Source organism: Rhinopithecus roxellana, chromosome 19 (assembly GCF_007565055.1).
Source record: "Rhinopithecus roxellana isolate Shanxi Qingling chromosome 19, ASM756505v1, whole genome shotgun sequence".
Classification (NCBI taxonomy): domain Eukaryota; kingdom Metazoa; phylum Chordata; class Mammalia; order Primates; family Cercopithecidae; genus Rhinopithecus; species Rhinopithecus roxellana.
This window is the reverse complement of record NC_044567.1, coordinates 19714923-19738075: the sequence shown is the minus strand read 5'-3', so window position 1 is coordinate 19738075 and position 23153 is coordinate 19714923. Positions and strand designations below refer to the sequence as shown.

The following is a 23153-nucleotide window of genomic DNA, read 5'->3' as shown; positions in this document are numbered from 1 at the left end:
AGACGCTGATGAAGAAGGGTTGAAATGATCTGAAATTAACGTTCTAAATTTCATAATTTCTCTGTTGTGTGCTAACTTCCAGGCTGTAAGACTGGAAAGTACTTACCAGAATCGAACACGCTATATGGTAGTGGTTTCAACTAATGGTAGACAAGACACTGAAGAAAGCATCGTCCTAGGAATGGATTTCTCCTCTAATGACAGGTATGGTGGTACCATTTCAAAATGTGAAAACTGCGTTTTAAGTAACCTGTTCCAGTTGCTTTTTTTTTGGTGGGGGGCGGGGGGACGGAGTGTCATCACTCTGTTGCCCAGACTGGAGTGCAGTGGCACAATCTCAGTTCACTGCAACCTCTGCCTCCTGGGTTCAAGCAATTCTCCTGCCTCAGCCTCCCAAGTAGCTGGGATTACAGGTGTGCACCACTATGCCCGATTAATTTTTGTATTTTTAGTAGAGACAGAGTTTTGCCATGTTGGCCAGTTTCAAACTCCTGACCTCAAGTGATCCACCCGCCTCAGCCTCCCAAAGTGCTGAGATGACAGGCGTGAGCTACTGTGCCTGACCCCAGTTGCCTTTTATCACAAAAATATCTTGTGCAGTTCTGCTGTTAAAGTACAAGATATAAAACTAAAGAACATAAGTATCTTAGCCACAGTCTTGAGAAACAAGAATGTTTAGTGAATGTCTTTGGTCCTGAGTTTCTAATTTACCATTATTCCATACCTTCATCTCATCTTTAGATAGTCACAATATAAAGCAAGTGGTTTCAAAGTTACATTTAAAAAGCTGCCTTTTTATTTCTTTTTTTGAGACAGTGTCTCGCTCTGTTCCCCAGGCTGAAGCCGTGATACGGTCACAGCTCACTACAGCCTCAAATTCCTCTACCTCAGCCTCCTAAGTAGCTGGAAGTACAGGCATGCACCACCATACCCAGCTATTTGGCCTTTTTTTTTTTCCTTATTTTTCTGGAGACGAGATTTCCTTATGTTGGCCAGGCTGGTCTTGAATTCCTGGGCTTAAGCGATCCTCCCACTTGGGCTTCCCAAAGTTCTGGAATTATAGGCATGAACCTTGCGCCTGGCCTACTCTATTGTAGTCAGTAATGATTCACTTTGGTGATTATAGGGCACCCAGCCTTTGTGGTAGTATACCAGTGGTCCCAGATCCAAAGAGATCCCACTTAAACTACAATCTGTTTTATTTATCCATGTCTTTAAACCTTGCTTTTACCAAATGTTATGCCTCCTTTTTCCTTTTATTGAGTAAAAAAGGATGGGGGAGGGGCGGGCATGGGGTGGTACAGGATGGCTCCTTAAACTCAAAGCAGAACTTTTTATGTACCTTTGGCTTTAGCTGTACTTTACATTCTATGATGAAAGATAACACCCAACACCTACCCTTTTTGTGTGTCATTAAGGTTTGTTGCTTTCCTTTTTTATTTTTCCCCCTTTTTCTGGAGAAACCTTCGGAAGACTGTGGAATGTGGCTGCTAAGCAGATCTTTACACTCTGGATAATAAGCCTCAGGAAATCCTGCCAGATGTCTCAAAGCATTGACTTCCTGGTTCAGGACTAGAATGGAACTTTGGAGTAGCTAGGGGTGTGACCCAGGCCTAGGGAAATTTAGTCACAAAGAGAGGAGGAGCCTGGGAATGATTCTAATTGTCCTGATGTTGAGGGGAAAAAAATCACTTTATCACTAGAAAGTTTCCCAAACCAATGTTTACCTTATTCCTATATAGAAGTCAACCTGAAAATGACTTGGGGGTTCACAGGGATTCCCAAAGTTATTAGCTTGTATACCACTTAACAGCATTTAATTGTAGGCTCTAAATTTACACGGGCTTCAGCACTTTGGGAGGCTGAGACGGGCGGATCACGAGGTCCGGAGATCGAGACCATCCTGGCTAACACGGTGAAACCCCGTCTCTACTAAAAAAAAAAAAAATACAAAAAACTAGCCGGGCGACGTGGCGGGCACCTGTAGTCCCAGCTACTCGGGAGGCTGAGGCAGGAGAACGGCGTAAACCCGGGAGTCGGAGCTTATAGTGAGCTGAGATCCGGCCACTGCACTCCAGCCTGGGCGACAGAGCAAGACTCCGTCTCAAAAAAAATAAATAAATAAATAAAATAAAATAAAATAAATTTACACGGGCTTGTAAACCACATTTAGGAAGCTTTCTCCTGCATAGTTTTAACTTCTGATTAAGCAACAGAGCTTTCAGTAAGCATTTTCCTGTAACAGCACCTACCTTGTTTACCTTCATTAGGATTTTAGGACCTCTAATTTAGGTTTTTAATCTCTCTAGATCTGTATTGTCCAGTATAGTAGCCACTAACCATATGTGCCCCTTCCTTCCTTCCTGCCTGCCTGCCTGCCTTCTTTCGTCTTCCTTCCTTTCTTTTTTCCTTTTTGTGGAGAACACGGTCTCTCTGTGTTGTCCAGGCTGGTCTCAACTCCTGAGCTCCTGCCTCTGCCTTCCTGAGTGTTGGGATTATAGGCATGAGCGACTGCATACAGCATGCATTGGTCTTTTTAAATAGATTAAAATTAAATGAAATTTCAGTTCCTCAGTTCCAACTAGTCACATTTCAAGTATTCAGTAACCGTATGTGCTAGTGGCTATCATATTAGTACATGTATAGAACATTTTCCATTCTTGCAGAAAGTTCAGTTGGACAGCACTCTTCTAGCTAGTATTTCCTTTGTTCAGTTCTCCCTGACCCCCTCCCTTGAAAACCCTATAAAACAGGAACAGGAACCTCACGAAGCTTCAATTGAATCTTCCCCTAGAGACAGAAGACAATAACCACAGATTCTCCTGACCCAGAATATGAGCAAGCACATGTCTAATCTTACCTCTTTCACTTTGTCCTAAACTTTACCAGAAAGAATGCGTATTAATATAGGTACCCAGTAGTTTATACTCGGTGAATTACATCTGTCTTTTGCCAATGACCCTGTCTGATTCGTATCTGACCAGTGTCACTAGCCAAAGGAAATTTTAGTTTATAGAAGACAAAATAAGACATGAAACGCCAGAAACTAGTTTTCATTCTGTTTGCTAAACTTACTGTTATGAAATTCCCATACATCCTCGCTTTAATGAGTTCCTTGGACTGTAAGAAGTCTCAGGTGCTCAGGTAATCTAAAATCATTTCTGTCTCAGTTGTTGTTGAAGGAATTTGAATTTGTATCATTTCATATCTGAGAATGTAAAATGTTAATGCTTCAAAATAGTATTAAGCCTAAGTGGAACCCAGATAATGACAAGTACAAATAGTTCTTAATAATACGTTGCAGCCAATTCATTTAGCCCATTTACAAGTTCTTTGAGTATTATGTTATATTTAAATAAATTTTTTAGTGTGCAGCATAATCTTGGTTTCTAAAATGTAACATATTTTAAGTTATAAAATAATAGATCTTCGTGGTTTTTTGTTGTTGTTGTTGTTGTTTTTCCATTTCTTTTTGTCCTCCTAACACCTTGAAATGTCTGGTACATAGCAGGCACTAAATAAACCGTTATTGAATGAGTTGAATATTTACTAAAGTAAGTAGTTATACTTTAATGGAGAAAAATCTTGAGAGACTGAGGTAACCTGGATAAAAATACCAAGTGTGCCTTATTCAGGCCTTTCCTTCCTGTTGTGTGAAAAAGCTACTTCTTTTTTTTTTTTTTTTTTTTTTGAGACAGAGTCTTGCTCTGTGGCCAAGCTGGAGTGCAGTGGTGCAATCTCGGCTCACTGCAACCTCCGCCTCCCAGGTTCAAGCGATTCTCCTGCCTCAGCCTCCCGAGCAGCTGGGACTACAGGCGCACACCATCATGCCCAGCTAATTTTTGTATTTTTAGTAGAGACGGGGTTTCACCATGTTGACCAGGATGGTCTTGATCTCTTGACCTTATGATCCGCCTGCCTCTGCTTCCCAAAGTGCTGGGATTACAGACGTGAGCCACCACACCCAGCTGAAAAAGCTGCTTCTTAATGTAAAAAAGCATTCTGGCCTGAATACAAGCCAAAAATGTAATGTTGATTCCTGTATATCAATGTCACTTGTCCAAAGGTTAACCAAAATCTGGTCACGAGCTTATAGATCACACTCTTTTGCAGCGTCTATATCTTTTTATATAGTTAATTTCTGGATTTGTCACTGGGCTACCAACCCATCATATTTATACTCCAAATTATACTTGTTGCTAAGAACCTAAGCACTCACTAAATACAAAGCAAAAAGCTACTGTAAAACTATCCCCACTTCATCTTGTGAAGCCATTTTCAAAACAAATTTTTTGTGCGCTCATCTCATCTCCTCAACAAAACTTATGGTAGAGCTGTCTTGCTCCTGGACTCTGGCATGGCAGCTGTTTTTCTGTTGTTCAGGTCCAGGTTGCAATGTGGATAAGCTCTTTCAGTCTTGATTTGAATCTCCTGAGCTCTGGAATCACTCTTTTTGAGACGGAGTCTTGCTCTGTCTCCAGAGCTGGAGTGCAATGGCGCAGTCTCAGCTCACTGCAACTTCTGCCTCCCAGGTTCAAGTGATTCTCCTGCCTCAGCCTCCTGAGTAGCTGGGATAACAGGCGCCTGCCACTGCACCCAGCTAATTTTTGTATTTTTAGTGCAGAGACAGGGTTTCACCATGTTGGCCAGGCTGGTCTTAAACTCCTGACCTCAGGTGATCCGCCCACCTCAGCCTCTCAAAGTGCTGGGATTACAGCCTGGCCAACATGGTGAAACCCCATCTCTACTAAAAGTACAAAAAATTAGCCAGGTGTGGTGGCGCTCACCTGTAATCCCAGCTACTGGGGAGGTTGAGGTAGGGGAATTGCTTGAACCCGGGAGTCAGTGGTTTCAGTGAGCCAAGACTACACCACTGCACTCCAGCCTGGGCAACAAAGTAAGACTGCATCTCAAAAAAAAAAAAAAAAAAAAAAAAAATCATTGGAGTTCAGTTGGGCACTGTACCTTGTGCTAAGACCTGCCAAATGCAAGTCAGCAGCAATCATCTGCTTTTTTTAGATAGTGGTCATTTGCAAGATGACAATGTAGGAAGCTGAGTCAGCAAGTTTTCTTCATTAAATATTTAAGGAACTATCTCTTTAAAACAGCTCCTGAGGACATACATAAGATTAATAGTGATATGATAGAAATTTCTTCACTGTAACACGTATGCCAGAATTTAGAATTTCAGAGTTTATCCTTGGTGTTGAAAGAGTTAGTAAACAAAAGACTGCTTCCCAGAGTAACAGGGAGTAACTTGTGGACTATTTCTTGTCTTGCAGTAGCACTTGTACCATGGGCTTAGTTTTGCCTCTCTGGAGCGACACACTAATTCATTTGGATGGTGATGGGTAAGAGATTTCCTTTTTTATTCTGTTACAGAAAGCCAAGGGGTGGGGCTCCATCTTACTGCACATTCATTCAGCTAAAAGGGAGGCCCAGTGTGCCAACCGAACTTTCATGTCAGCAGCTCAATGAGTCCTTTTAAACTCCTGTTTTGTAAAGTGGAGTAAAAATACAACTTGCCAGGGTCTTTCACTTCTGTTCTTCTAGGCTGACTGTGGTAGGAATCAAGACAAAGAAGAACTAGTTTGTTGGCTCTTTAATCTGAGCATGTGCGACTGTTGCAATGTTCTCCCAAAGGATGATATGTTCTGTTTCAAATAACCTCTTGCCGCCTCTGCCAGCTGTCAGCCTACAGTATAACCCCTTTGCTGTGCCAGTTCCTTCCAGTGACCCCACCCCCACCCTACCTCCTAATGTTTTTAGAATGTGTCCCCAAGAGACCAAGATGTTTGCTCCAGTTTATAAAACCAGGGTCAGGTTTGCTAAGAACCACAAGACCTCCAAATAGAAATATACAGAACATTTTGTCCATAGCTACAGCTGGGAAACTGTATTTAATTCCCTAACTCCAATATGGGAATCCATTCATTTTGCTTGGTAGATGAAGTCAAGACAATTTGTCAAAGCTTTATGGTCAAGTCTTATACGCTAGTTAAAACTTCTACGTGAAATGCCTAATGATTCCCTCTACGGAGCCAGTTGTGGTTAGCCTGGGATACATCCGTGAAAACTCACAACTGAAATAACCTACCCTAATTTGTGGATTTTTGTCTTGTTCTCATTTGTCCTTAGTGGGTTCAGTGTATCGACGGATAACAGAGTTCACATATTCAAACCTGTATCTGTGCAGGCAATGTGGTAAGATGACTTTTACTATCTCTACAAAAGAGTTTTAATGTTATTGGAGCAATATTTTGTAAGAAATGTCTGAAATGGTACAATTTGCTTTGAAAATGCTAAATGATCTGTTTGTGTAACCATCGTAGTTAAAGATGACCTAGAAATGCAATATTCAAATTTTTAACAATTGGAAGGCCTTGAGTATTGGTGAACAAGTGAAATTCAGAGGAATTCAGAGGTGGTATTCTTAGACTCTGGCAGAGACTTAATGGTTTAGATAAGCCAGTTGATACTGAGCTTTTTTAGGGACACATTGACTAAGTTAATTACTTAGTGGACTAAGAGCCAAATCTAGAACATACACTGCTATGCATTAGCTATTTCTTTTTTTTTTTTTTTTTTTTTTGAGACGAAGCCTCACTCTGTTGCCCAGGCTGGAGTGCAGTAGCGCAATCTCGGCTCACTGCCACCTCTGCCTCCCAGGTTCAAGCGATTCTTCTGCCTCAGCCTCCCGAGTAGCTAGGACTGCAGGCATGTGCCACCACGCCTGGCTAATTTTTTTGTATTTTTTAGTAGAAACAGGGTTTCACCATATTGGCCAGGCTGGTCTCATACTCCTGACCTCGTGATCCGCCCGCCTCGGCCCCCCAAAGTGGTGGGATTACAGGTGTGAGCCACTGCGCCTGGCCTGCATTAGCTATTTCGTAAGGTAACCAGGGATAGCATTCACAGAGTTACTTTATGGATAGATAAATTTCCATTTAAACTGCTGGTGGCTATTTGCATAATGCAAATAAAGCCTAGAGAAAACATTATACTTGCTAATAACCATCAGCTGGCATATGGACATTTCAGGGCTATTTACTACATGCCAGATGTTTTACATGGATTTTATTTAATCATTATACCAAGCCCCCAAAATAATATTATTAGCCCCTTACTATGGGTTAGAAAACATGCTTTGGAGGGATTACATAACTGCCCTGAGAGTATTTCTTACATTTAGACAGGATAGATATTTCTCTCTCTCTCTCTCTGTCTCTCTTTTAAAGAGACAGGGTCTCCCTCTGTTGCCCAGGCTGGAGTGCAGTGGTACAATCATAGCTTATGGCAGCCTCCAACTCCTGGGCTCGAGTGTTCTTCCTACCTCAGCCTCCTAAGCAGCTATGACTACAGGCATGTGCCACTACACCTGGCTAATTTTTTTTATTTTTTTGTGGAGACGGGGGTCTCTCTGTGTTGCCCAGACTGGTCTTGAACTCCTGGCCTCAAGCAGTCCTCCTGCCTTGGCCTCCCAAAGTGCTGGGATTGCAGGTGTGAGCCACTGCACGTCGCCTCTTATTCTCTTATTTTAGATTATCTAGAAAATTACCTAATAGCTGGGCGCGGTGGTTCAAGCCTGTAATCCCAGCACTTTGGGAGGCCGAGACAGGCGGATCACAGTCAGGAGATCAAGACCATCCTGGCTAACACTGTGAAACTCCGTCTCTACTAAAAAATACAAAAAACTAGCCGGGCGAGGTGGCGGGCGCCTGTAGTCCCAGCTACTCGGGAGGCTGAGGCAGGAGAATGGCGTAAACTCGGGAGGCGGAGCTTGCAGAGAGCTGAGATCCGGCCACTGCACTCCAGCCTGGGCGACAGAGCGAGACTCCGTCTCAAAAAAAAAAAAAAAGAAAGAAAGAAAATTATCAAATATAGCCAGAGAATGATGTGACTAAGATTCAGAATTCATTCCCCAGTCAGGGATTTGAATTTCAGTTTCTTATTCAGCTGCCTGTTAGGTAGTAGAAGTCCCCATGAGGAGTGGAATGGACAGAATGCAAGCAAAACAAGAAATAAAAGAACCTGAAAAAGACCCCAGGGAGATAATCTACCCCTGAAAACAGAATTGATAGGATGGAAGTATGTGGAGTCCAAAGCGTCACTGAAAAATTAAGTCTTATCATTACCTGCAGTGATTGAGATAGGACAGAGTTTCAGGTCATGTGTTTAGACCAGATTTTTAGAGTTAGGGCATATTTTGCAGGTAAGTTTCTCATGGAAAACTTAGGAAATTTATGACCTCCTTTGACTAAGGTTCAGTTAAAGACAATTGACTTATCTGTTCTTAAGTAACAAGTAAATCCAAACAGCAGTAACAACCATAAATGACAGCATTTTCAGGTATATTTTGGGGAAGAGTACAGAGCAGTCTTAATTCAAGTAATAACCTTAAATCAAGCTTTGATGTTCTAAAGCAAGCTTGTCCAACCCATGGCCCATTGGCCACATGCATCCCAGAACGGCTTTGCATGTGGCCCAACACAAATTCATAAAACTTTCCTAAAATTCTAATCCAAATTCATAAAACTTTCCTAAAATACGATTTTTTTTTTGCAATTTTTTTTTTTAGCTCATTAACTATCATTAGTGTATTCTGTGTGTGGCCCAAGACAGTTCTTCCAATGTGGCCCAGGAAAGCCAAAAAATTAGACATCCCTGTAAAAGTTAACTGATCCTAACTCTTATTGCAGAATAAACTTTTCTTGATGTACCTTATGGGAGTAGTGAGTTGAAGTCACAGGGGAAAAAAAATAGATGATGTGTGGATGAAAGCAACGTTTAGACCAGGTGTTTCCTTCACAGGAAGATAGTTACTGCAGCCTCCCACTCCGATGCAGCTGGAGTATCTGAGGTGGCTAGGCCTTGAGTGTATTTTAGGACAATTGCACCAGACTCTGTGGCATATGCTTTTGGAGCATGTGTTTCCTAGATGAAGAAACATGCATTAGGCATTCTGTAAGTTACACTAAGCTGGCTCTTACCTTTGAATCTGTGTAATGAAACTGAAATTCTCAGATTATTCTCTTGGGACTTTGGCTTACTTTGAATAATAGAAAGCATTTTTAAAAGACTCTGCAACTTTTTTTTAAGGAAAACCTTTGTGTTTTCCTAATAAAAATGGACCGACACATTTCCCCTTATTAAATTGGTTTAAATTTGTTTTCTTAATTTACATTGTGTAGGGTTGACAGGGATTCAAGGAACAAACACTGTGATGTACTATTGGTGGAAGAATGACTGGAGCAGCCTTTCTGGAGAGTGATTTGCCAATATGCCTTATCATTTTGCATGATCTTTGTCCTAGTAACTCTACTTCTATGAGTTTACTCCATGTTGGTAAACATGGATGTGTGCAAAGATTTTAGCTATAAGAATGTTTGTCAGTGTTCTAATAATAGCAAAAAATGAAAAACAATTTAAATGATTGAAAAATAGAGATTAGGCCGGGCGCGGTGGCTCAAGCCTGTAATCCCAGCACTTTGGGAGGCCGAGACGGGCAGATCATGAGGTCAGGAGATCGAGACCATCCTGGCTAACATGGTAAAACCCCGTCTCTACTAAAAAATACAAAAAACTAGCTGGGCGAGGTAGCGGGCGCCTGTAGTCCCAGCTACTTGGGAGGCTGAGGCAGGAGAATGGCGTAAACCCGGGAGGTGGAGCTTGCAGTGAGCTGAGATCTGGCCACTGCACTCCAGCCTGGGCGACAGAGCAAGACTCCGTCTCAAAAAAAAAAAAAAAAAAAAGAAAGAAAAATAGGGATTAGTAAATTATGGTACATCTATATCATTAAATATTATGCAACCATTAAAAATGATCCAGTTGAAAAATATTTGACATGGAAAGATGTTGATGATAGGCTGTAAAACAAAAGAGCAAGTTGTAGATGGTATGGAGAATACGGTCATATCTTTGTTTATTATACATCTATGCATAGCCAAAAAGACTGGAAAAATCTACACTAAAACCTTAACAGCGGTTATTTCAGGGTGGTAGGATTACAGGGTATTTCTGCCTTTTCTCTGAGGTCCCTAATTTTCTAAAGTAGACATGCATCATTTTTGTTACGAGGGAAACAAAAATATATACATATTTTTTTGAGACAGAGTCTCGCTCTGTCACCCAGGCTGGAGTGCAGTGGCACCATCTCAGCTAACTGCAGCCTCCGTCTCCCAGGTTCAAGCGATTCTCCCGCCTCAGCCTCCCGAGTACCTGGGACTACAGGCATGTGCCACTGCTCCCGGCTAATTCTTGTATTTTTAGTAGAGACAGGGTTTCACCATGTTGGTTAGGCTGATCTTGATCTCCTGACCTCAAGTGATCCACCCACCTTGGCCTCCCAAAGTGCTAGGATTACAGGCATGAGCCACCATGCCTGGCCATGATGTCTTTTTTCTTCGAGAGACATTAGTTTATAGCTAATGACATTTCACTCAACAAATACTAATTGAGCTCCACCTATGAACTAGGTATTCTTTTAGTCACTTGGGTAAACAAAGTGTAGAAAGAAAGGTTCTTGCTCTTGTATAACTTACTTCCTAGTATTTCTAGCTTAAACTTTTCCCACATATATAATGAAAAATGTACTTTTCAATTTGTTTACTCTTCTTGAGTTCCTGAGTTCAGACAGAGCCAGAAGGTTTAATTAGTCTCAGAATTACCAGAGCTAGGACAGGCATGGTGGCTCACACCTGTAATCCCAGCATTTTTGGAGGCCAAGACGGACGGATGTCATGAGTCCAGGAGTTCTAGACCTGCCTGACCAACATAGCAAAAACCTGTTCAACTAAAAATACAAAAATTAACCTGGTGTAGTGGCATGCACCTATAATCCCAGCTACTACTCGGGAGGCTGAGGCATGAGAATCACTTGAACCCAGGAGGTGGAGGTTCAGTAAGCAGAGATCACACCACTGCACTCCAGCCTCAGTGACAGAGTGAGTCACTGTCTCAACAAAAAAGAATAACCAGATCTGTTCTTAGAAAGTAGCTCATGGATTTAAAGAGACTAGGAGACTAAGGCAGCAGGAATAATAAATAACATTAGATCAATACTTCCTGGAAATTAAAGGACATGTCCTCAAGGCTTAGGGACATCCATCCATGTGATCTTTGTGAAGCCTCTTAAGAATTACAGAAAATGTATGCTGTAACATCCTGTGCTGAGGGAAACAAATCCTTATATGGCAAATTGGTCAGATCTTTAGTTTTCTAATGATACAGCAGTCACTGCATGGTTCTAACTATAGGATCATGTGCTCCGTAGGTACCTGGACCTATTTTTCACTGGTGAGTTGTCAGCTCTCCTTCCCCACCTTCTCCCTACCTTAATGATGCATCATATCTTTCAGCAAATGTCTTGTCCCTTGCTGTGGATAGATAATATGGTATAATCAGAATTGGAGAATCTTGAATTTCAAGGAGTAGATTCTCCAGAGGACAAATTCTATAGAATTTAAAAATTAGAAGAGTTTGGGGTACACAGGTTATTGGCCTTTGGCACCCCACAGTTCTATGGTGCTCATTTCCCAGCATATCTTTCAGGTCTGCACTACAGAGCTTACACAAGGCTTGTGAAGTCGCCAGAGCGCATAACTACTACCCAGGCAGCCTATTTCTCACCTGGGTGAGTTATTATGAGAGCCATATCAACTCAGATCAATCCTCAGTCAATGAATGGAATGCTATGCAAGATGTCCAGTCCCACCGGCCCGACTCTCCAGCTCTCTTCACCGACATGTAAGTCAGTTTGCTAAGGATTATGGAAGTTCTCTCCATTATGTCCTGAGGAGTCATAAGAAGCATGTTCCTCCCTAATCTTTTCTCTTGGGGAATTAATCTTACCTAGGAATATTAGTCACTGTCAATACCACATATCTGCCACACATGAAGAATCCTATTCTTGCTGTTGCCTGCAAAGGCCTGAGAAGCTTCACCCCAAGGCACAGTGGAGTCTCCATAGTCAAAAACTGCAATACCATAAAATTTCATTATTCAGATTCCACTAATTTGAAAATTGAGTTTAAAGGAGTTGGGCTGAAGTTTGAGTTTGCATTATCTGAAAGAATCAGTTTAGTAAGCATTATTGGTGATATAAAGAAGCTTTCAAAGTCGTGTTTGTAATACTTAAGAAAAGATGTTTCCAGTCAACTTAATGCCTAACTTGTTAAGCTAATTTTTTTTTTAAAGACAGGATCTCACTCTGTCACCCAGGCTGGAGTACAGTGGCACAATCATAGCTCGCTGCAGCCTCAAACTCCTGGGCTTAAGTGATCCTCTCACTTCAGCCTGCAAAGTACCTAGGACTACAGGCATGTGCCACCACACCTGGCTAATTTTTAAATTTTTATTTTTTTAGAGATGGGGTCTCACTATGTTGCTCAGGCTGGTCTTAAACTCCTGGCCTCAGTCCTTCTGCCTCAGCCTACCAAAATGCTGGAATTACAGGTGTGAGCCACTACACCCAGCCTGTTAATTTTTAACTTAAAAAATTTTTTTAAATATTTTATCATTCAAATGTCTTCTTCTGCTTTACCTTTCCGTTGATAAGTCCTTGTCAGTACAATTTAATTAAATCTCCCTAGTGTACTGTGAGTTAGATAACAGCCTAAGGTAAAGCTGGTGTTTATTTCCTTTTTAGGTCTATGTGTTGAAACTTCTGTGGCTATTTTGGAAATTTTTTTACACTTAGTGCCTGCTTTGTAAATTCGTCATGATGTTTCTTTTGCTCTAAATTGATCTTTCTACAATTCCAAGGTATTCTACAGTAGGGAAAGAAGAGTAGCTAGTTACTGTCTGACCTTACAAACAGGATTCTCCTTTAGATTCCTAAAGTCATGCCAAAACAGTTCCTGGTTTTTTGGCGGGGGGGTGGGGAGGGGTTTTTTTGTTTTGTTTTGTTTTTAAGACAGAGTCTTGCTCCGTCGCCAGGCTGGAGTGCAGTGACATGATCTCTGCTCACAGCAACCTCTGCCTCCCGGGTTCAAGCAATTCTCCTGCCTTAGCCTCCTGAGTAGCTGGGATTACAGGTGCCCGCCACCACACCCAGCTAATTTTTTGTATTTTTAGTAGAGACAAGGTTTTGCTATGTTGCCCAGGCTGGTTTCAAACTCCCGAGCTCAGGCAATCCACCTGCCCCGGCCTCCCAAAGTGGTGGGATTACAGGCTGAGCCACCATGCGCCCGGCCGGGTTGTTTTTTTTTTTTTTAAACAGAATAATTTATTTTATTCTATTTTTTGAGACCAAGTCTCACTGTGTCGCACAGGCTGGAATGCAGTGGCATGATCTTGGCTTACTATAATCTCTGCCTCCCGGGTTCAAGCAGTTCTCCTGCCTCACCCTACCGAGTAGCTGGGATTACAGGCGTGTGCCACCACGGTCAGCTAATTTATGTATTTTTAGTAGTGATGGGGTTTCTCCATGTTGGCCAGGCTAGTCTCCGCTTGCCTCGGCCTCCCAAAGTGCTGGGATTACAGGCGTGGCCACTGCACCTGGCCTAAAAAATGCTCTTTACTAGAAAAGGTGAACTTTCCAAAAATTGTATGAAAGGAACAGTCAAAAAAGCAGTGGAATCTTTTTTTGCACAGGGTGTTATTGCTACTAGGACTTTCTTTTCAGTAGCCTTGGTCTTTTCAGAATCTCACAGTAATTGAAAAATAAAGATTCATGGGAAATGTTACTGGTGATTTCATGCTTTACAGCTAGGTGATGAGTTTCAGAGAAATGGATATCTCATCTAGCTCAAAAAAGCACATTCTAAACCAGACTTACATGAGAGAAAGATAAATTTTCTTCCCATTTTTTCCAGATTTTATTAAGAGACAAGTTGGGCACAGTGGCTCATACCTGTAATCTCAGCACTTTGGGAGGCCAACGCAGGTGGATCACCTGAGGTCAGGAGTTCAAGACCATCCTGGCCAACATGGTGAAACCCCCGTCTCTGCTGAAAATACAAAAATTAGCCGGGCATGGTGGCAGGCGCCTATAATCCCAGCTACTCAGGAGGCTGAGGCAGGAGAATCACTTGAATCTGAGAGGCGGAGGTTGCACTGACCCGAGAAGATCGCACAGATCGTGCCACTGCACTCCAGCCTGGGCGACAGAGCAAGACTCTGTCTCAAACAAAAAAAAAAAAAAAAAAAAAAAAAGATTTTATTAGAGAAGATTTTGACACTACACAAAAACAAGAAGAAGAAGGAAATTACTCTTACTCTCTTTACATCCCTAAGCAAAAAACATAAAGGCAGTCCCTGGCAAATGATAAAGGCTTATTAACTGTTAGTTCTTAGTATGTGCAATAATAACCCTAATTTTAAGATATATTTTAAGAACTTCTGTCTGTTTACAGAAAAGGAATACACGAAAGCTGTAGGCCAGAGTATTGTTAATAATTATCTTTAGGTAGAGGGATTTTCAGTGGTTTTTATTTACTTTATATATTTTCCAAATTTTTCTCCAATGAAATTGAGGAGGAAAAAGCAGATTTGTGTGTTGTAATGCTTTTTCCATTCCTCCTCCTCCCTAAGTTGACTAGAAAAGCCTATAAAACGATACTGAGAATACAGGGAGAATGTGTGCCAAAATGGACTTAAATACTCTTCTGTGAATAATTTCTATTTTGAAATCCAAGGAAAGGAGGAAGAAGGGAATATACATAGATGGGATATACATCTGGTGTTATGCCAGCACTTCATGCATGTTCTCATAAGAATATCATGAGACAGGTATTATTGCTCTATTCTTTTTTTGTTTTTTTTTTTTTTTTAAGATGGAGTCTCACTGTTTTCAGCCCGGGCTAGAGTACAATGGCACTATCTCAGCTCACTGCAGCCTCTGCCTCCGGGGTTCCATCAATTCTCCTGCCTCAGCCTCCCAAGTAGCTAAGATTACAGGTGCCCGCCACCATGCCAGCCAATTTTTGTATTTTTAGTAGAGACGGGGTTTCACCGTGCTGGCCAGGCTGGTCTCGAACTCCTGACCTCAGGTGATCCACCTGCCTCAGCCTCCCAAAGTGCTGAGATTACAGGTGTGAGCCACCACACCCAGCCTACTCTACTCATTTTATAGAAAAGGAAACAGAGGCGCAGGGAAGAAGGAACTTGTTAGAAGTCACACCACCAATAGCAGGGCTGGGATTAAAGCCTAGGTCTTTCTACTCCCCAACCACTCTGCCTCAAACACCTGTGAAGAATTAAAGGAAAAATTGCTTAGGAACTAGGGAATCTGACCCATCAACACAGGTACTAAAATTTGTTTTTACCTTTTTGTTTTTCCTTGAGACAGAGTGTTGCTCTGTTACCCAGGCTGGAGTGCAGTGGTACAATCAGAGCTCACTGCAGCCTCCACCTCTGGGGCTCAAGCAGTCCTCCCACCTCAGCCTCCCAAGTAGCTGTGGAACTACAGCTGTGTGTCATTATGCCTGGCTAATTTTTTATTTTTATTTTTTGTAGATATGGGGTTTTGCCAATTGCCTGGGCTAGTCTCGAACTCTTAAGCTCAAGCAATTCACCCACCTCAGCCTCCCAAAGTGCTGGGATTACATGCATTAACCACTGCACCTGGCCCAATATTTATTTTTAATGGAAGACTGAAATTATACATTTATTTTCTACCATTAGCTATGTCTAAGATAAATAAAGCGTGGATAAGAATTTTAATCCTAGTTAAGACAGGAATACCTTGGCTGATTGAAGAGAAACACCTCAGGTATTAGCTGTGTTCTACAGGGTTTGTGAGAAATTAAGAGCCCAAGTGGTGGGAAGCCCCAAGGTTGTGGGGTTAGAGCATCCATCTCTGAAGATTACCAAAGCTATTTTTGCAACCAGTGATAAGGCTGTAGGCAGCAAGGGCAGGCAGGATGCCTGAAGGCTTAGTCCATTTTCATCTCCAAATAAGGAGGTGCAGAGCCAGATACCTTTCTTGAGTAGGTGGTGGGAGTTGGGGAGGAGATGAAACAAAGTACTCCCTGTCAACCTCATTCAAATTCTGCATAATCTGAAATAATGCTTTAGAGGAGAAGTATCCAGTTACATTGAACCACTACTTTTCTAATAATTGGAGAGTCAGCTACCTAGTTTGATTTCATATTAAAGTTTGAAGGGTGATTTCATTTTTAAGAGAGTCAGAAGACTAAAGGAAGTGACAATCCTTCAGGTAGAGCATTAGGCTAGGCTGAGCATTCTAATTCTCCTGTGCCAGCATGGTTATCAGCATGTCATTTAACTTTTCAGTTGTTTGTTTCCTCTACCTGTAAAACAAGGATAACTATTTCACAGAGATATTGTGAGAACTGTCATTAAAAGGAAAGCATTCTGGATAGAAGGGCTCTTAAGTCAGCAGTCCCCAGCCTTTTTGGCACCAGGGACTGGTTTCCTACAGACAGGGAGCAGTGGGGTGGGGATGGTTTCATGATGAAACTGTTTCACCTCAGATCATTAGGCATTAGTTAGCTTCTCATAAGGAGCATGCAACCTTGATCCCTCACATGTGCAGTTCACAATAGGGTTTGCGCTCCTATGAGAATCTAATGCCGCTGATCTGACAGGAGGCGGAGTTCAGGCAGTAATGCTTGCCCGCCGCTCACCTCCTGCTCTGCTCTGCTGCCCGCTTCTAACAGGCCACTGACCAGTACCCATTGGGTACCCCTGCTCTAAGTAGTTGATCTCTACAACCGATTTTGGGAGAGGATTTGCCTTATTGAAGAAGGCAGGATCATTCTTCCTTCTTTCCCATTTTCTAGAACCACAACATTGACTTATCAGCATAAGGTGGCATTTTAAACCACAGGAGACTTAGTTCCGTGGTAGGTCATAGTACTGGTCTACTGAGCTGGGTATTCTAGCTCAGTAAGAAATACCCAGAATACAGAAACAAGTATGGGTATCGTCCTCCATTAAAGTATTACAATCTGCCAGGCACGGTGGTTCACGCCTGTAATCCTAGCACTTTGGGAGGCCAAGACGGGCAGATCACAAGGTCAGGAGATCGAGACCATCCTGGCTAACACGGTGAAACCCCGTCTCTACTAAAAATACAAAAAATTAGCCGGGCGTGGTGGCGGGTGCCTGTAGTCCAGCAACTCAAGAGGCTGAGGCGGAATGGCATGAACCCAGGAAGCGGAGCTTGCAGTGAACCAAAATCGCGCCACTGCACTCCAGCCTGGGCGACAGAGCGAGACTCCATCTCAAAAAAAAAAAAAAATTACCATCAGTACACCCAAATTATCTTTGCTCCCTCATGATCTAAATACATGAATGTATTTAAGGGCTTTAGACACATATAACCTCTTCAAAGTAATAATTTCTAATATGTTTAAATTCTGTACATTCTGAAAATTAATAAGCTTTTTAAAATATGATTTTATTTTGCCATGCTTCCACAATATGAATTTGAGGGTAACAAAGGCAAGGTTTACTAAATTGGAAGCCTAATCAAATGGTACATTCATTAACTTAGTCAAATTCCTGCTTAAGAATAATCGTTATTTCTCTCTTTTCAGACCTACTGAACGTGAACGAACAGAAAGGCTAATTAAAACCAAATTAAGGGAGATCATGATGCAGAAGGATTTGGAGAATATTACATCCAAAGAGGTAAGAGACCTTGAGTCCTTGTTTGTTCCAAGGCTAGCAGTGGTATAACAGTAGGTGTGGGGCTGGAAATAGTGCATGGTTGAAAGTACAGAGGGACTTTAAGAGATGGGTACAATATGTCATCTTTGTTTCAGATAAGAACAGAGTTGGAAATGCAAATGGTGTGCAACTTGCGGGAATTCAAGGAATTTATAGACAATGAAATGATAGTGATCCTTGGTCAAATGGATAGCCCTACACAAATATTTGAGCATGTGTTCTTGGTAAGTTTTAAGGCTACTTTAAGTGGTGTGCTAACGCTAACCCATACGGACTCATGGGCGGGGGTAATTGTTAAATTTTATTATACATCAATATAATGTAACTTACATTAAAGACAAAAGTGATAAGTACTCAAACCTCATCACTTCCTAATTATTTTATTACTTTTTTGTGTGTGCGTGTGTGTGTCTCGCTCTGTTGCCCAGGCTGGAGTGCGGTGACACAATCTCGTCTCACTGCAACCTCTGCCTCCCGGGTTCAGGCAGTTCTCCTGCCTTAGCCTCCTGAGTAGCTGGGACTCAGGTGCATACCACCACACCCAGCTAATTTTTGTATTTTTAGTAGAGATGGTGTTTTGCCATCTTGACCACATTGGTCTTGAACTCCTGACCTCAGGTGATCCGCCTGTCTTGGCCTCCCAAAGTGCTGGGATTACAGGCATGAGCCACTGTGCCTGGCCCTCATTTTTAATTTTGTTTTTATTTTTGAAACAGGGTCTCACTCTATTGCCCAGGCTGGAGTGTAGTGGCACAGTCTCGGCTCAGTGCAGCCTCAACCTCACAGGCTCAAGTGATTCTCCCTTCTCAGCCTCCTGAGTAGCTGGGACCACAAGCATGTGCCACCACCCCCATCTAATTTTTGTATTTTCTGTGGGGATGGGGTTTTACCATGTTTCCCAGGCTGGTCTCGAACTCCTGAGCTCAAGTGATCCGCCCACCTCATCCTTCCCAAAGTGCTGGGATTACAGGCATGAGCCATCGCACCTGACCCCAAATAGGATGATCCTTCAAGGTCACTCTCAAATCTGCCAAATGTGTCTAAGGTCTGATATATCTGAGCAGAGCTGGTGGGAGCTACTCTATAACTGAGAGATGAGACTACTGGACTTTCAAACATATGAAACCCTGTAGCTACACTTTGAGTCCCTACTTTTATGATTACCAAAAAATTGGTGACTAAAAATTGTTCTTCGTGGTTCCTGAACATTTAGTGACCTTGTAACAAGCCCAAGAAGACCTCTCTGACAGGTAGATTATGAAAGCTTCTAAAATCCTAAGACCTATTTCTCTCTCAAATGTTAGAGTTTTAGTTCTTATCTGTACATGTAGTGGGAACAAAGTTAACAAGAATAATTAAAATCAATGGAGAATGCCAAAACCTCATATTGTGTCCACTTCCCACACTTTCACCAAAAATGCTTACAAGGAAGTCAATCAGTTGGTTTGAATTTCACTTCCTTTCTCTTCTTGAGGATGTTTATAAACTGTGAAATGATTAGAAGCTGGGAAACAGAAGAGAAGGGGAATAAATGCTCAGGAACTGACTAAACTGGATCCACCTCACTCTGAATATTCAAGTGTTTATTTCATGAGGCACTCAGACTATGCCTTTGAAGACTTGTGCCCTGAAATAACTTGTTGACACTCTAGGATATATGTGTCTAGAGTGATTCATAGTGGTGTATTAGCTATGAAATTACTCATGAAAAGCTGTGAGCTGGGAGGGGGACTTACTTTCCATTACTTTAACTGACCAATATGTGTTGGCATTTCTGGTTGTATATCATACTGCAAAACTGGCATTGGCTTTTCCATTTGCAAGGCAGCTGACTTTGTTGTCTCTTATGTATACTTCCACAAGGATTCAGATATATCCTGCTCTTGTATTGTTGGAAAGAATCTTTGTGTTATCTATAGAAAACTTGTGAGTCACTCATTCTATGAGGCCCTCCCAACTGTTTTTTTTTTTTTTTTCTTTGAAGACTAATTTTTATGAAGGGCAAATACCTGTAGTCCAAAGGAGCTCATGTGACTGAAGCTGCAAACTTGGGAGTCAAGTTTCCCATTGAGCTTGGCTTTTAACACTTAAAAGAATATAGACATAATGAAGATCAAATACAGTCAGTTTCTGACTGATCAACCTGTTTTATTTCATGTGTGCTTCTCTGTGTTCTTGACCCACTCAAGAACTACTCCTTAAATGGTATATTTTAGGCCATACAAGCAAATTTTAATTGTATTGTAAGCAGAAAAAACAATCTAATTTCCCCAAAATTACATTTCTCTAATCAACTACAAATGCATTTGAGCATTTGTGCCAGTAGATTAATACCATGATTTCATTATTGTCAGGTGTAATCTTCTGTCTTGAGTTTTTTTCTTATTAAAAAAAATAATTCTGGGCCGGGCGCCGTGGCTCACACCTGTAATCCCAGCACTTTGGGAGGCCGAGGCAGGTGGATCACGAGGTCAGGAGATCAAGACCATCCTGGCTAACATGGTGAAACCCTGTCTCTACTACAAATACAAAAAAATTAGCTGAGCATGGTGGCAGGTGCCTGTAGTCCCAGCTACTTGGGAGGCTGAGGCAGGAGAATGGCGTGAACCCAGAAGGCGGAGCTTGCAGTGAGCCAAGATCGCGCCGCTGCACTCCAAACTGGGTGACAGAGTGAGACTCTGTCTCAAAAAAATAAATAAATAAAATAATTCTGTCCAGGTGTGGTGGCTCACACCTATAATCCCAGCACTTGAGGTGGCCAAAGCAGGAGAATCACCTGAGTCTGGGAGTTGGAGGCTACAATGAGCTATGATCATGCCGCTGCACTCCACCCTGAGCAACAAAGTGAGACCCTGTCTAAAAATAATGATAATCCATGTTCATTTTTAAAACTTTTAGAAAATAGATTATTATATTTACTTAATCAAGACTGATAATCACCATCATCTTTTGTTATATAATATTGCCTTCCAATCTTTTTTTTTTTTTTTTTTTGAGACGGAGTCTCCCTCTGTCACGCACGCTGGAATGCAGTGGCGTGATCTCAGCTCACTGCAACCTCCACCTCCCAGGTTCACATGATTCTCCTGCCTCAGCCTCTTGAGTGGCTGGGATTACAGGCACACACTACCACACCCGGCTAATTTTTTGTATTTTTAGTAGAGACGGGATTTCACTATGTCAACCAGACTGGCCTCGAACTCCTGATCCACCCGCCTCAGCCTCCCAAAGTGCCAGGATTACAGGCATGAGCCACCGCCCCCAGCTCCAATCTTTTTTACTTTTATTTATAGATGTACATATATATTTTTGTGTATACACACACAGATACGATACATCGACTTTTTTTTTTTTTTTTAATTTTTTTTTTTTTTTGAGACAGAGTCTCGCTCTGTCACCCAGGCTGGAGTGCAGTGGCGCGATCTCCACTCACTGCAGGCTCTGCTTCCCGGGTTCATACCATTCTGCCTCAGCCTCCCAAGTAGCTGGGACTACAGACGCCTGCCACCATCCCCAGCTAATTTTTGTATTTTTAGTAGAGATGGGGTTTCACCGTGTTAGCCAGGATGGTCTCGATCTCCTGACCTCGTGATCCGCCTGCCTCGGCCTCCCAAAGTGCTGGGATTACAGGCGTGAGCCACCGCGCCCAGCTGACTTTTATTTTTTTAAAGAGCAGTGTTAGGTTCACAGCAAAATTGAGCAAAAGGTATAGAGATTTCCCATCTACAACTTATCCCAGCACATGCATAGTCTCTGCCACTCCTCCACTGGAGTGGTACATTTGTTACAGCTCATTAGTCTACGTTGGCACATCATTATAAACTAAAGCCCATAGTTTACAATAGAGTTCACTCTTGGTGTTGTACGTTGTACGGATTTGGGCAAATTTATTACATATATTCACTATTAGAGTATCACATAGAATTTTTTTTTAAATACACATCTGTGTACTTTTTTTGCACATCAGCATTGTGTATATATGTACATATTTTTGAACATGAAAATGTCTTCAGCTTCAGGTATAATTCTGTATTCTAGAAAATGGACATTTTCTTTCCATTGTGAATATTTATTTGGGGGAAAAAAACTTCAAAATTGAGGAACCCTGTAATTTAACTCCTACCTAACAAAGTAAATGCATGAACAAGTTGTCTAAACATTTTATTATACTTGTTCCTTGGTGGCTTCCTCCCTTTGTTTACACTGCCATATCCTATGTCCAAATCCCTGTCTCTTCTCCATTGAGTCTTTGCCCTGCTGGGTTTCTCAGCAGTTGACATGGAAAAAGAGGCATTCTAGCTGCAAGTGGTGTTGATTTTCTGCAAAGTCATCACATCTTGTGCATAGCTGCCATGCCTGGAGCTCAACCAGATTGAGTAAAGAGAGGCAACAGGATTTCTCCCTCCCTTTGGAAGAATGCTCAGCTCTGCAGTGCACAGAGATCTGTTTATTAAGGAAAGTATCCAGCTGGTATGGAGTGGGAAAGTGTAGATCATAGCTTAAATAAAAGCTGCATTGAGAAGAGAGAATTGATTGGTGGGAAGCCAGGTTGTTTCTAGAAAAAGAGATTCTACACCCTTACAAGCATATCACTTCTCTGAGCTGGAAGCCTTTGCCCAACTAAGTTTCAGTATCAACAGCTCTCCTGGAGGCTGTCCGATTTGGCTGAGAAAAAGCTAGATGTTGACAGAGACCCTTTGCAGAAAAGCAGGCAAACAAGTATATTGGACACATAACGAGTAATTTTGCTGGTGAATTTAAAAAATAGTCAGAACTTTTACTGCTGATTATCTTTTCCAAGATTTGCCATTACAGTATTTGACATCTTTTTGGAAAGTGTTTCCTTTTCAGAGAAAAATTCAGCCTAGGGAGAGGATCAGGAAAAAATAACTAGTGGGTACTAGGCTTAATACCTGGGTGATGAAGTAATCTGTACAACAAACCCCCATGACACAAGTTTACCTATGTAACAAACCTGCATATATACCCTTGAACTTAAAAAAATAAGTCATCCTCACCGGGCGCGGTGGCTCACGCCTGTAATCCCAGCACTTTGGGAGGCCAAGGCGTGCAGATCACAAGGTCAGGAGATCGAGACCGTCCTGGTGAACATGGTGAAACCCTGTCTCTACTAAAAATACAAAAAAATTAGCCGGGCATGGTGGCGGGCGCCTGTAGTCCCAGCTTCTCGGGAGGCTGAAGCAGGAGAAAAAGTCATCAAATTGGTTACTTTTACTGTAGATGCAGAGAAACAGAGGGTGTGTAAATAGATGAGACAGTAATCGAAAGGATTATTTTATCACATTCATGATTTTTGTCCCTGAATTGGAGGTGTGGCATAAACGTCTCTTAGAAGGAAAAGTTAATAAAGAGCTTATGCCTGGTTGCCACAGTAATGTGACTTACAGTATTGAGGCTTATAGAAATGATATGATAAAATATGGACAGAGATACCAGTCCTTGGATATTACATCAGGTTATATTTATCTTAGCAGAACTCCCACAGTACAGTCCTT

At 41.9% G+C, this 23153-nt stretch overlaps 1 protein-coding gene across 7 annotated transcripts in view; it reads left to right on the top strand.

Annotated features, from left to right (window-relative positions):
• SSH2 (slingshot protein phosphatase 2) overlaps positions 1 to 23153 on the top strand; it is a 311909-nt gene that overhangs the window by 249816 nt on the left and 38940 nt on the right. For 4 of the 7 annotated variants that reach the window (XM_010367962.2, XM_030922917.1, XM_010367964.2 and 1 more), the window contains 6 exons: positions 83 to 204; positions 5283 to 5351; positions 6139 to 6204; positions 11551 to 11745; positions 17505 to 17598; positions 17733 to 17861. In XM_010367962.2, the coding sequence (XP_010366264.1) occupies positions 83 to 204; positions 5283 to 5351; positions 6139 to 6204; positions 11551 to 11745; positions 17505 to 17598; positions 17733 to 17861 (675 nt within the window). Of the gene's footprint in view, positions 1 to 82; positions 205 to 5282; positions 5352 to 6138; positions 6205 to 9191; positions 9447 to 11550; positions 11746 to 17504; positions 17599 to 17732; positions 17862 to 23153 lie in introns of those variants that run through there. The other 3 variants (XM_030922916.1, XM_010367966.2, XM_010367965.2) reach the window with 3 other exon arrangements.